The sequence below is a fragment of the Miniopterus natalensis genome, chromosome 11 (assembly GCF_054644295.1).
Source record: "Miniopterus natalensis isolate mMinNat1 chromosome 11, mMinNat1.hap1, whole genome shotgun sequence".
NCBI lineage: Eukaryota > Metazoa > Chordata > Mammalia > Chiroptera > Miniopteridae > Miniopterus > Miniopterus natalensis.
This window is the reverse complement of record NC_142091.1, coordinates 38,400,461-38,413,503: the sequence shown is the minus strand read 5'-3', so window position 1 is coordinate 38,413,503 and position 13,043 is coordinate 38,400,461. Positions and strand designations below refer to the sequence as shown.

The 13,043-nt window shown below is 39.4% G+C and overlaps 1 protein-coding gene across 1 annotated transcript in view; it reads left to right on the top strand.

Annotated features, from left to right (window-relative positions):
• The first annotated feature begins 2,207 nt into the window (after nucleotides 1–2,207).
• RNF169 (ring finger protein 169) overlaps nucleotides 2,208–13,043 on the top strand; it is a 60,506-nt gene continuing 49,670 nt past the window's right edge. The window contains exon 1 of the mRNA XM_087821657.1: nucleotides 2,208–2,724. Within this exon, the coding sequence (XP_087677783.1) occupies nucleotides 2,229–2,724 (496 nt within the window). The 5' untranslated portion in view covers nucleotides 2,208–2,228. The remainder of the gene's footprint in view (nucleotides 2,725–13,043) is intronic.

Genomic DNA, 13,043 nt, shown 5'->3' with positions numbered 1-13,043 from the left:
TTCCTATAGCATTACAAAAACAACACATACTGGCATCCCACCCTCAGCTTTGGGGTTCAATAGGTCTGAGGTGAGACTTGGGCATATGTGTGAATGTGTGTGTGTCTGTGCCTTTGTGAGGTGCAACCCAGGTGGAGAACTGCCGAATTCCAATACCTTTGCTTTAATGATGAGGAAACTGAGACCCAGAGAAAAAAAAGTTACCTGTTTGAAATTACACACAGTGAGTTAATGAAAGGGGGAAAGGGACCAGGACCAATCCCAGATCTCCTGGCTTTCGGTATAGTACTATTCAGACCTCTGGCTTTTTCCCTCTGCAAAAGGACATTTCCTGTCTTTATTTGTATCCAAGAAAGCATGTTACACTTCTGTGGTTCAGCTCCGACAGTAAATAGGCTTCAGATTAAGAACCCCAGACTGTCAAGAGTGAATGGCCCACCCCAAGGGCCCTGTTTCTAATGGTAGTTGGCTTGATCTCTGGACCACAGGCCTCCCTTGTCAGAATCTGGGCAGAGTCCTCAAGAACTGCAAGTGGGGAGTGAAATGAGGAGGACCCCTGGACAAAGGACAGTGCAGCTGAGTTTGGCAGGATTCTGACTGTCTGGGCCTCTGTAAACACAAGCCCTCGTTTCAATTACTCATTGACCCTTCTTCAATTCTTGACTGTTCTTTAGCCATCTGGTTCTCATCTTGGGAATCCACATCTTTCTTTTTTCTGCTCTCTGCCTTGGATTGGTTTACCACCACCTCAGGCACTGTTTCCGGACAATCTCGTGGAAACCCAGGGCCCATGATGCCTTGCATTGCATTATGTTGCTTTTTGGACTTTGCTCTCCTTACAAAACTTGAGTTTTCTTATAAAGATTCCTAAAATGCAATGTCACTTTCTTAATGCCTTCCTGCTCCAAATCTACCTTAGTGCAAAGAAAACAAAGAGGGTGTGAGAACTACTATAGCAGAACTATCTCTATCGGAGGGGAGCCATTCTTTTTCTCCCATACTCTCTGCATCCAGAAAGGGGGCTGGCATCAAACTCTGAGCACCTCACCCAGTGACTAACTAGCCAAGCAGGGATGACATGGTCAGAGCTGTCCTGTAGAAAGCCACTCTGAGAGCTGTGGAAGATGGACTGGAGGAAGAGAGGCTGTGGGCAGGGAGACCATCTATCGAAGCTACTGCAACAATCTAGGTAAGAGATGATGAGACCTGAATTGAGCAGTGGGACAGAGATAAAGAGGAGAGGATAGGTGGGGAAAATATTATGGTGGAAGAACGGACAGAACTAAGAAACTGACAGATGTGGGAGGTGATGAAGTAGTGATTACTAGGTTTGGAGCTTGAGAAACTGGGAGGATAGTACCTTTCACGGAATGAGGAAAACAGGAAGAGCTGTTTTGGAAGGAGGGTGGAAAGCAGTGACTTCGGTTTTTATGTCACAGATGCAGGCATCCAAGATGACGTCTCCACGGGGCAGCTGGATATGCAGGGCTGCGCTCGCTGGGCAGGTCTAGGCTGCAGATGACAGTTAGGGAGCTTCAGCTGGAAGCAAGTGTGAACAGGAGGTGGGGGGACCCGAAATGTGAGAAGACGCCTGAGGCCTGTCCCTGGAGGCACCCGCGCTAAGCCCCAAACACAGGAGAGGGCCCAAAGGAGTCTGAGAAGGAGCTGAGGGCATGGGGGAAAACCGGGCACGTTATGTTGTTTCCAGCCAAAGGGGAGTTTCAGGAAGGGGCCTGGAGAAGGATTTGGAGATGAGGACTGACAAGAAGCTGTTATTTTTGGCAGTTTCTGATCACAGTAGGTCTACTCTCAGTCACAATAGGTACCCTCACGTCCGAAGAAGCCCGGAGACTGGGTTCTGGATAATCTGCATGCTCCCCACTCGCTTCAGCTAAAGTCAGTGTAATAAGGGTCTTGCAGGATAAATAAGTGTAATTACTTCATAAAGTTTAATATCGCTCAGAATTTCCAGTAAACCTCTCAGTTCTCAGCTTCATTTGATTGGATAAAAGGAAATTGCAAAGACTGCCGAAGGAGGTTGAAGACCGGATATATAAAGTATAACTAACAAATACTAATGAAGTTTTACCTACTATCCGCCAGGCCCAGGAAGAACCTTCTCAGGCCCCGCCCCCTCATGAATATGCAGATAGCACTGCCCGCCGCTCACTGCCCCGCCCTCTACTCCTCTCCCTCGCAACGGACTCTCCCCTCAAACGGGAAACAAGATGGCGGCGGCAGGTCCGAATACTCGGGCGTCTTCCGCGGCGGCTGCGGCAGCTCTGAGTCGGCGGAGTCGCCGGGGCCGCTGTGACGAGATGGCGGCAGCCAAGACTGGCGCCCAGGGCTCGGCCTCTGGCCCCGCGCTGCTGATGCTGCCGCAGCCTTTGCGGCAGCCACCGCGTCGGCCGGAGGAGTCGGGCTGCGCCGGGTGCCTGAAGACCCCGGGGGAAGCGGCGGCCCTGCCTTGCGGCCACTCGCTGTGCCGAGGCTGCGCCCAGCGCGCCGCAGACGCAGCGGGCCCAGGTTGCCCGCGCTGCCGCGCCCGCGGCTCGGGCTGGGCCCGCCGTCGGGCCCGCGACGACGGCCAGGCCAACGCGGAGGTGCTGGGCGAGCGCGCCCGCCGCGGCCAACCGGAGCGCTGCCGCCCGCGCCGGGACGGGGGCGCGGCCGTCGCGGGGCCCAGGCCGGAGCAGGAGCCGCGCGCCGCGCCCGCGGAGCCAGGTGGAACTTCCCCTCCTCTCCTTGGGGTCCGGAGCGAGGCCGAGCGCGCCCAGCCCGGCCTGGTTAGCGGGTGGAGGGTCTCGGGCCCAACCGGAGCGTGTGTGGAGAGTTTTCTTGGGGTTGGAGCCGGACGCTGACCTAGAGCATTATGTTTCTGAATTTTGAACTTTGGAATGAAGTAGGGGTTCGATGGGTTTGGAGGGGCGTTGGGGGGGATCCTGCGCCTTACGTAAGTCAGAAGTTTGGAGGGGGCCATAGCATTCTTGTAACAAGTTAGGGTCAGGGTGGAACTGCTGTGTGGAAGAAGGGTGCTGAACTTCTCGGGGGCCCTGGAGGATCAGAAGAGTGCTTGGTTCAGTGTTGGGTGAAGCGCTTGGGGTCGAATTGCTCGTGGGCCTGAATGATCAGTGAGAGGTGTGGAGTATCTGGAGTTTAGGGAACAGGTTGCATTTGAGGATGTTAAGGGAGCTTTTCAGACTTGAGAGTAGAGTTGAGGGGAACGAACTTTTATGTACAGTTTTCACAAAATCTTAAAAAAATGCATGTTTAGCACAGCCTGGCACATAGTGAGGAAACAATAAGTGACGGGTATTTATACTTATAATAATACTAATAATAAGCTCCAGTGGTGCTCAAGGGAAAAAAAAAAAAAAAAGCTGAATGGGGTTTCAAAGTTTAGGAAACAGAGATTGGTTGGCGAGAGCTGCTTTTATCTCCATGGCAGTGTAGGTTTCCTTTTATCACCCTGGCAATTTAAAGTTTCAGGACTGTTGCCTTCAACTTTGCCTATCTTACCTCCTGCAGCCTGCCATTCTTAATGCTGAGCTTGACACAGTGCCCTGTTAAAACACAAAACAAAACTGTTATAGCTTAATTTAGGACTCTTTGAGACACACCCAGTCAACACATCTCCAGCTCTGATTAAAAATGCTTACCTAGGAGATTTTCAAGAGACATCATCAGGAACGGCCAGATACTTGCACCGTTTGTGTTGGGAATTCTGCCATGTGTTATTTTCAGTAGGGTAAAGGAAGCATTGTGTGTGTATGAAAGTGCAGTCCCTAGAAACTACAGGTTCCAGAATGCAGCTTGCTTTGATTCAAGCCTTCAGACACCTGCCACTGTCCTAGGATATCTTTTATTTCTGCATCTTACCTTTTTTTGTTTCCTCTTTAAACTTCACAACATCCTTGTGAGATAGATACTTTTATTTACATTTTATAGATGAAATTGAGGCCCAGAGAAGTTAAGTAACTTGCCTAAGGATGAAAACCCAATTCTACCTGATTTCTGCTCAAATCAGGGATGAAGGACTCCTCAAATGTCATCTAATTTGTGGATGCTGTGTGATATTCTCATATGCTATTTAATTTGCTTCACATTATGAGATTATGTCCAAAAAAAAGGACAGTATTTCTCTGGTCTCCTTTTAGTACTCTTGATTATATGGTCAAATAGAATAGGAATTTCTATTTTTATTTCTAAAGCCTGGACTCCCTTGTGAAATATCCAGTCTGAAATTTGAATATCCAGTCTGAGAGAGAATATGGCTTGATGATTTATGCAAACTTTTTTCCTTGAAATTTATCAAAGTGTATCAGTGATTAAGGAAAATTATATCAAATGAGATTCCAAATTAGGATCTATTGAGTCACTGAGTATCCAATTACTTTAGATGCTTATATGAGTACCATAATGAAAAATATGTTTCCTTAAATTTTCTTGTTGGATCATTAAGTGTATATAATTACATGCTTATTAAGTCAGTGCATTATAAAAGAATATTGCTGGACATGGTTTGGGAATTGTCTTCTAGCTTTGGATTATATACGATATTTTTTAATTTAAAATTTTAATAGGCAATGCATTCACATGATTCAAACAATATAAGAAAGTACACAATAAAAAGGCTCCTCCCACCTCATCTTCATTTCCCACTTCCACCTAAGATTCTTGTTTGTTCTTCCACAGTTTCTTTATGCTTATACATGAAAATTCAAATATATTTTATTTTTTTATCTTTTTAAACAAAACGTTATATATTATGCACACTGTTCTGTAACTTGCTTTTTTCGTGTAACAATGATGGAAATTTTTTTCGTATTAGTATGTAGAAGGTTTCTTCATTCTACTCACAGTTGCAAGGAATTTCATTGAATTGGATATAAAATAATTTACTTAACTATCTATTGGTGGACATTGAGGTTGTTTCCAGTTTTTTACCATTATAAATAATAGCTTATAAATTTTTATATAAGTGTGTATATGCATTTTTATGGAGAGGTCACCTATAGCTTTCAACAGATTCTCAAGTGGTTACAAAGAAAAGGTTAAAAGAACCATTGCTTTACCTCAGGTCCCTCATTCTATAGAAGAGAGAAATGAGGCCTAGAACAGAGAGTGACCAGCTAAAGGTCATCTTGAGTTAGTAGCAGATAAACAAGGGCTGAAAGGGTAACCCATTACTAAAGGCTAAAACATAGCCTAATTCATAGTTAAGTGCTCATGATGGCTTTTAATAGGGAAAATTAAAAATACCAGTTTCATAAATATTTACATTATACCTTTAGGAGTGAGAAACAATTAGCAATGTCAGGTATATTAAGAAGTATTGCTTATAGTATTCTTTTGGCATAGTTAAGTTGATTGATAGAAGAAAGGTCAGGCCTGCTTTTTTTTTAAAGTTTATTTCTTTTTGAGTTTTTTTGTTTGTTTTCTTTTTTAATATCTTTATTGATTTCAGAGAGAGGAAGGGAGAGAGAGAGAAACATCAGTGATGAGAGAGTCCTGCACGCCCCTCACTGGGGATTGAGCCTGCAACCCAGGCATGTGCCCTGACCGAGAATCAAACCGTGATCTTCTGGATCATATAGGTCGATGCTCAACTGCCAAGCCACCTGGTCAGGCCAGGCCTGCTTTTTAATACTGGAGATGAAATTTTGTAATAAATAAACTGATGTTTAAGTGAAATTCTTACAATTAAAAAAATTTTGTTGAAGCCTCACTGCTCTTTTGGAGTTGTATCATCTATTAAAAAAAGAGAAGAGTTTGCTTGTTGAAAATTTTGGTTGTGCCAGTGACATTTTTGTTTTTCTTGCCAGCTTCTTGGCAAGCTTTAAAGTGCAGAACCTTAATGATTCCTGTGTAAAATTTTTTATTTTATTCTTATATGCATTGTCATTTTGCTTTTGGATATAGTATCAGTTGATTTGTGCAACACTGTCTGTGAAGGCTGAGTCAGTGATCATTTTAAGATGAATCCAGACTTCAACTTTATGTTCTTTGAGGTTCTGCAGCTCATTGTATATATTGACATACAAAGTATTTGTACCATCTTGAGCAATATTCAGCAAGTATGTAATGAATGCCTGCTTTTTGCCAGGCACTATTCTGGGAGACATCAAGGACTGAAATATTCAAAGATCTCTCCCTCTTGGAGCTTATATTCTAAATTGAGAGACAGTCCTGGTCCATTGATTTAAAAAAAAAGAAAATTTACCACACAGGTGTACAAAGGTAGATTTGCAGCTATGTACAACAGTAACACTTAGGCCCCGTTGTTAATAATTAATGAATATTAAGAATTCATTTAGGCTTTTGATTTGAAATCAGGCATGATCATTTAAAATTATATGGCCTTTGAACTTGAACCAAGACATTTTTAGGACATTTCTTTTTCTTCTACTGTGGATAATAAAGAGAAGAGCTAGACAAAGGATGATACATTTTTTAAATTGGCAGTTTAAAATTTTTGTCTATATGTTAAAAGTGAATTTCAAAAATGGAATAGATCAAAAAGCTTGAATAGTTCCTCATTGATCTTTCCCTGTGTTCTACCCCAAACCCTGCTCACTTCGGATAGTGTTTATGCATTTAAGACATTTTCTCTTTCTGTGAAAAACAAGTAGTTCTGGTTTACTACTCAGTTGGCAGACAATGTTCCTTATGTGTACAGCCTAAATTGCATTTAGGACTAATGAATAATTAAATCCTGATTGTAGTGTGAAAAGACAGGAATTTCCCTGGCCTGTACGGATTTGTTTTAAAATGTAGAAAATGACTCAACTTTTATCCTTAATGACTCATATTCCAAAATTTGAGAGTGTCTTTATGTGTTATACTAATGCAGGAAGTATTTGCCATGTGCTTATGTGTTTTTTAAAACTCAGGATGAGATTACCTCACCAACTAAGCATTAATCACCATTGAAGGAATAGTTTCATTCTATAGAATTCAGGATTGAGCAGCAGGAATTTAGGAGGTGTTTGTTTTTTTTCATTCATATTTCTTGTCTAACTTCCAATTAATCTTGGAGGAGTTGCCTACCTTGAATTAGTTTATATCTGAGTTTGCTTGCGTGTAGGACGTAGGATATGTTTGTCAATTTTCATTTTACTAATTCAATGAGCATTTTGGGGCACACACTGTGTAAGATAATACAATAAAAAAGATGATGAATAAGATGTGTTCCCTGTTCTTTAAGATTCCATAGTCTGGTTGGGGAAACACGCCTTATCAAATAATAGTACAAAGTAGTAAGTGAGGTAAATGCATGGTGCCAACAGAGTTTAGCAGCGATTTTCAACCTTTTTCATCTCATGGCACGCATTAAACTAATTTCTAAAATTCAGTGGCACACAGAAGAATAGATTTTTTGCTAATCTGACAAAAAATAGGCATAATTTTGATTCACACTGGACTGCTATTGTGTTGACTGTTATTTTTTATTTGACAATCTAAGGGAAAAGAGGTCAGTGCCCCTGACTAAATAGGTGTTGTATGTTTTAAAAATTCTTGCAGCACACTTGTTGAAAATCGGTGAAGTATATGAATAGGACAACTGACAGTCTGGAGGAAACCTGATGAGGGCATTTGAACTGAATGTTGAAAAAAGAGTAAGAATTCACCAGGTTAGGGAGGAAGGGATGGGCATGCCAGGCAGGAGAACCTGCACATGCAAAGGCATAAGGTACTTGACATATTCAGGGACTGACAAGAAATTAAATATAGATGGAATGTGGGACTGGAATGGGGAAGAAGAGAAGAGACTGCAGAAGTTAGGTCATGAAGGGCGTGGCATGTCATGCTAAAAGAATTTGGGACTCTATCCTATAGACGGTGTTGAGCTCTTAAAGATTTTTAAGTAGTGGAATTACATAATCAGAAATGTGCTTTAGAAAGATAATATTGGTTGGAGTGTGAAAGAAAGATGTGAGTAGAAACTGGAGGAAGGGAGTTCAGTTAGGGGACTATTTTAGTAGTGCAGGCAAGAGATGAAGAGGGGCTGGACTGGACTAAAGCAGTGGCTGTGGGGATTAGTCATTAATTAATAACCATTTGAGGGCCTTCTGTGTGCTAGGCACTGGAGCTACAAATAGAAGCATGATTCTATCTCAGTCAATGTAGTTGGGAAGATTGGTATATAAACATGCAACTGAAATGTGGTGTAATAAGTGCAATTTTAACTGTAATGCAAGATATAATTGTAGAAGGCAATACAGTAAATAGAGCAAGTTCTAGAGACAGACTATCTGTGTTTGAATTCCAGCTCTGCCATTTATAGCTGTGTGTCATTGCTTAACCTCTCTGAACCTTAGTTTCTTCATTTTTAAAATGGGGATAGTAATAGTAGCAAAATTGAAAGGTTATTTTTAAGACTTATTAGAATGCTTGGCTCAAATGCTAGCTATTTTCACAAAAATAGAACACAGCTTCAGTGAGAAGCAGACTCGACTATGAGTATTCAATAAATGGATGAGAGCAGGATAAAGATGAGGGAAAACAGTACATTTAAATGCATAGGAGTATGAAACAAGGAGTTCTAGGGATTGTAGGGAGGAGTGGTTGAAGTATACAGTACATGAGGAAGAATGGAAGGAAGTGGAATTGGCAGAAATAAGTAGTTACTGGATAATAATGGACTTTGGATGTCATGCTGAGGAGTGAGGACCCACTGAGAGTCTTAAAGAGGAGTTCATCTTTGCATTTTAGAGAGATCACAACTATGAGTGTAATGTAGCGAATGCATTGGAGAGCCCACATTCTCTTTTAGAAAGATGGCTGAGATGAGCTGAAGACTCTTCTGCTACAAATATCTAAAAAAGTTAAATGCATTCCTGAGCGTGTAGGCAAAACAGGAAAATCTCCAGGTTCCAGAAACGAAAATGGAACTAAAACCCAAAACTTTAAGCCCTGAGCTCATGCTGTGTTGCCCTGGAACAGGGTGAAGGGGTGGAGTGAGGGGTTATTTCTTGTTTTCTGTTTCCAGCTGATTGCATTTTAACCATGTGGAAGAAGGAACCAAAACTAAGACTTCTGCATAAAGCTGGGATCTTGGTGTGCTGCATCCTAGGTGACAGGGTAGGCTAGAGAAAAATCTTCCCACTAACACAAGTCAATAAAAAGAAATCTTGTCTTGATTTGCCTGTGCTTTATGCAAAGAGGAAATGGGGAAAAAGCTTACCTGAGAAATTGAAACATAAGACCTATGCCTCACTCATATTTGGGATCTGAATTTATATTATATGGGTCAGGTATCCCCATGCTGAGAAATTAATATAAAAGCTGGCTCCAAGCTAGTGCTACCCCGGGGTCACCCAGAGAAAGGAAAAACAAGACTCCAAGGGGTACTCCCATATCTCAGCCCACAAGGAATTCTTACAGAAATGAGCCCAACTGAAGATGAATTTATAATTAAAAATTACACGCAAGAAAAACAGTTTTCTACCACAAATGATAGTTGGCACTTATAATAAGCAAGATGATTATAGCTCCAATAATTGGGATAGTAGAATGGCAGTTTGAAAGATAACTTAAATGAGCGTACTTTAAGTGACTAAAAGTATCAAAGAATTAATTGACATTCAAAGAAATGAATAAGACATGAAACAGGCACATTTGAAAAAAAATTAAACAATGAAGGTTTAATAGACAGGTTTAAAAACTCAGTAAATAAGTTAAGCAATAGTCTGCATAGATGAAAAGAAAATCAGTAACCTGGGAGTTAGATCTGAGGAAATCCTGAGGAAAACAGTAAGAATGAAGGAAGATATAAAAGATCAGGAAGACCCAACATCTAATATCAATTCCAGAAAGAGAAATAGAATGAAGGAGATGTAGAATTTAAAGAGATGATGACTTGAAAATATTTTAGAATTAATGAAAAGACGTGCATCCTTAGGTTTAAGACTCATGATTCCCTAGCAGGAATTAAATGAACAAAACAAAACCTCACAACTAAACACATTGGAATGAACCAAGGACACTATTAAAAGCAACCAGAAAGGAGCAACAATCAGAGAGCAGACCTCTCTTAACAAGAGAGGCCAGAAGAAAATTGAATACTATCTTTCAAGTGTTGAGAGAGATCTGAATTTCATATTCAGATAAGTTATTCGGGAGTGAGGGAAAAATAAAAATATTTTTAGATAAAAATATAGAAAATTTATCACACTGTTTCTGAAAGAACTATTATACTAAACAGTGTACTTCAGGAAGAAAGAAATGTAACTTAGGGGATAGAGTAGGATACAAGAAGTCCTGGTGAACAAAAATTGGTAGGTAAACTTAGCCAACATTTACTGTATAAAACAAAAATAATTTTGATTTAATTTGTGGGGCCTGAAACTGAAGTGGGACTAAAATACCAGGCAAGGATAAAATATAAGCTGGGGAGCAGGGGAAATTGATCAGCATTAAAGAGTTCTAATGGTTTATATATAGTTCAGGAGGACAGAGATATTGATTAACTTTAGGCTTTCAGTCAGATACATATTAAAAATGTAAGGGTAATGACTAAAAGAAAAGAAATATGTATAACTTGATCTACTATACACACATAGAACCAAACACCTCCCAAATGAGAGAATTTATATTCTTTGTAAACAAATGTGGGACATTTACATAATTAGGCACAAAGAAAGTTTCAACAAATACTCGAGATTGATATGTAAACCATGTTATCTGACTCATTACAATAAAATTAGTAATTAATAACATATAACCAATTTCCCCCTGACTATAATTCCTTTGAAAATTCAAGAGCAAACCCAAAAACTAAATAATATATAGATGAAAACAAAATCATGGAAATTGGAAAATATTCAGAATTGAATAACAATAGGAACTCTGCCTGTCAAAAGCTGAGGAATACAGCTGAACCAATACTAAGAGGAAAATTTAAGTGCCTATATCATATTTCATTGATTTTTTAAGGTGCTATGATTTATAAGATGAGCTATTATTTTCCAAATACAGTGCTTTCCTACAACTTAGACTTTTTAACTATTCAGAGTCTGATTCTTCTAAATCATTTTTTGAGTGAGTCATAGAGGTTTGTGTTTTTCTCCATAGTATTGCTCACTATGTCTTTGAGAGCATTGGTGATACAGCATTTCTCAAAAGAGTACTCCACAGCTATCTCCAGTATTTTCTTTCAGACTGCTGGCACCCATAAAGGTTTGATGCTAGTGCTTTATTGAGCTTGCCAGAAGGTATCCACAAAAGGTTTTCAGATGGGACTCCTAGTTCTTCCTCAGATGGTCTGTAAAAGTTTGGTTGGTTAACATTGAGAGTTTACAGTTATCCAGTCATGCTACCAGGGATAATCACCAAATCACTACATATTTTTTGCAGGCTGCTTATTTAATGCTCTTATGTTCATACCTCTGTAAGCAGTGACAGCATCATCAGTGCTGCCTGACTGGCAGCGCTTATAAGATTCCAATTGTAGGAAACATCCCAATCTCAGAGACATTAATTTGGAAAAATGTATGCCCTAGAATCTGTAAGGTACTTGAATAGAAGAAAGACTGAAAATTATTGAATTAAGTGGCCTACTGAAGAAGTTAGAAAGTAACAGATTAAACCTAAAGGAAGTAGAAGACAGGAAGGAATAAAGATAATAGACATTAATGAATAGAAAACGAGAATAAAAACCAAATCCAACTGGGGAATTATCATAGGATCTATGTTATAGTCAAGGCTCTGGCAAAATTGGTCAAGGAACAAGCAAAAGCAGGAAGCCTTGTTAAGTGTGAAACAGGTAATACATCGTAGATAAGATAAAGATTTTTAAAAGCCCATAAATGCAGAATATGGAAAACTTTATGCCCATGGATATGAAAAACTATATAAAATAGTCAATTTCCTAAAAAATACAACCTATCACAGCTGACTCAGGAATAAGTAGAAAATGCGAATAGAAATTAACTAACAAAACAAATTGAGTAAATAGTAAAATCTACCGAGTAAGTAATACGTGGATGCAATGAGCTAAATTCAGAATGTGCAAACTGTAGGACAGATGGCCCATTTTCGTCCACAGATCGGTGAAGAAGAAGAAAAAGCAGTAGAAGGGAAATCTGTAGACTGAAGGACAAGCAGTTTAAGTGTATGTATGAACTTACATGGATCCTGGTTTGAAAAACTATAAAAACATTTTATAGGAATTGAATGTAGGTTGGGTTTTTTGGTATTAAAGCTTATTAAGTTTTTAGTGTGACAATAGTTATCGAGTTACATATGTTAAAAGAGTTATCTTTAGGAGATGCTAACATGTTTCTGGGTAAGATGTTATGATACCTGGGATTTGTTTCAAAATCATTCAAAGGGAGAGGGAGCAGGTAATGATTAAGGGAATAAAAGTAATAAGATTGGCAATGAATTGATTATTGAAATTGGGTGATGGATATGTTGGGGTTCATTATATTGGTCTCTAATAAATATTTGAGACTTTTTCATAGTAAGAAGCAGAAAATTCTATTTAAAAAGCACCATACACAAATGGTTTTACAGGTTACCCAAATATTAAAGGATGGGTAATCCTTATGTAGACTATTCTAGGGAATGAACAAATATTTCCAAACTCATATGGGGAGCTTTTATAACTTGATATCAAAACCACACAAAGACAGTATAAGAGAGGAAAAATACAGGCCAATCTCTTGAATGTAGATTTTTAAAAATTTCAAATGAAATATATACTAATCTAGTAGTGTATTTTTAAAAAATATCACAATCAAATAGCATTTATTCTGGGAATGGGAGTTTGTAAGAATCTAATGTAATTCACCATATTAATAAACTAAAGGAGAGTAAAACCATATGATCATCTCAAGAGACTCTCAAAAGAGCATTTGCAAAATCTACAATTATTTAAAAGGCTAGAGCACTTGTAATAGGAACTTTATTTTTATTTTTTAAGTGGAACTTGTCAATAGGGATGATTAGTGACTAAGAACAGTCAAGACGATTTTAGAGCACATTGATTGTCAAATATTAAACTACTATAAATATTAATTAAAACAGGTACTGGTTTT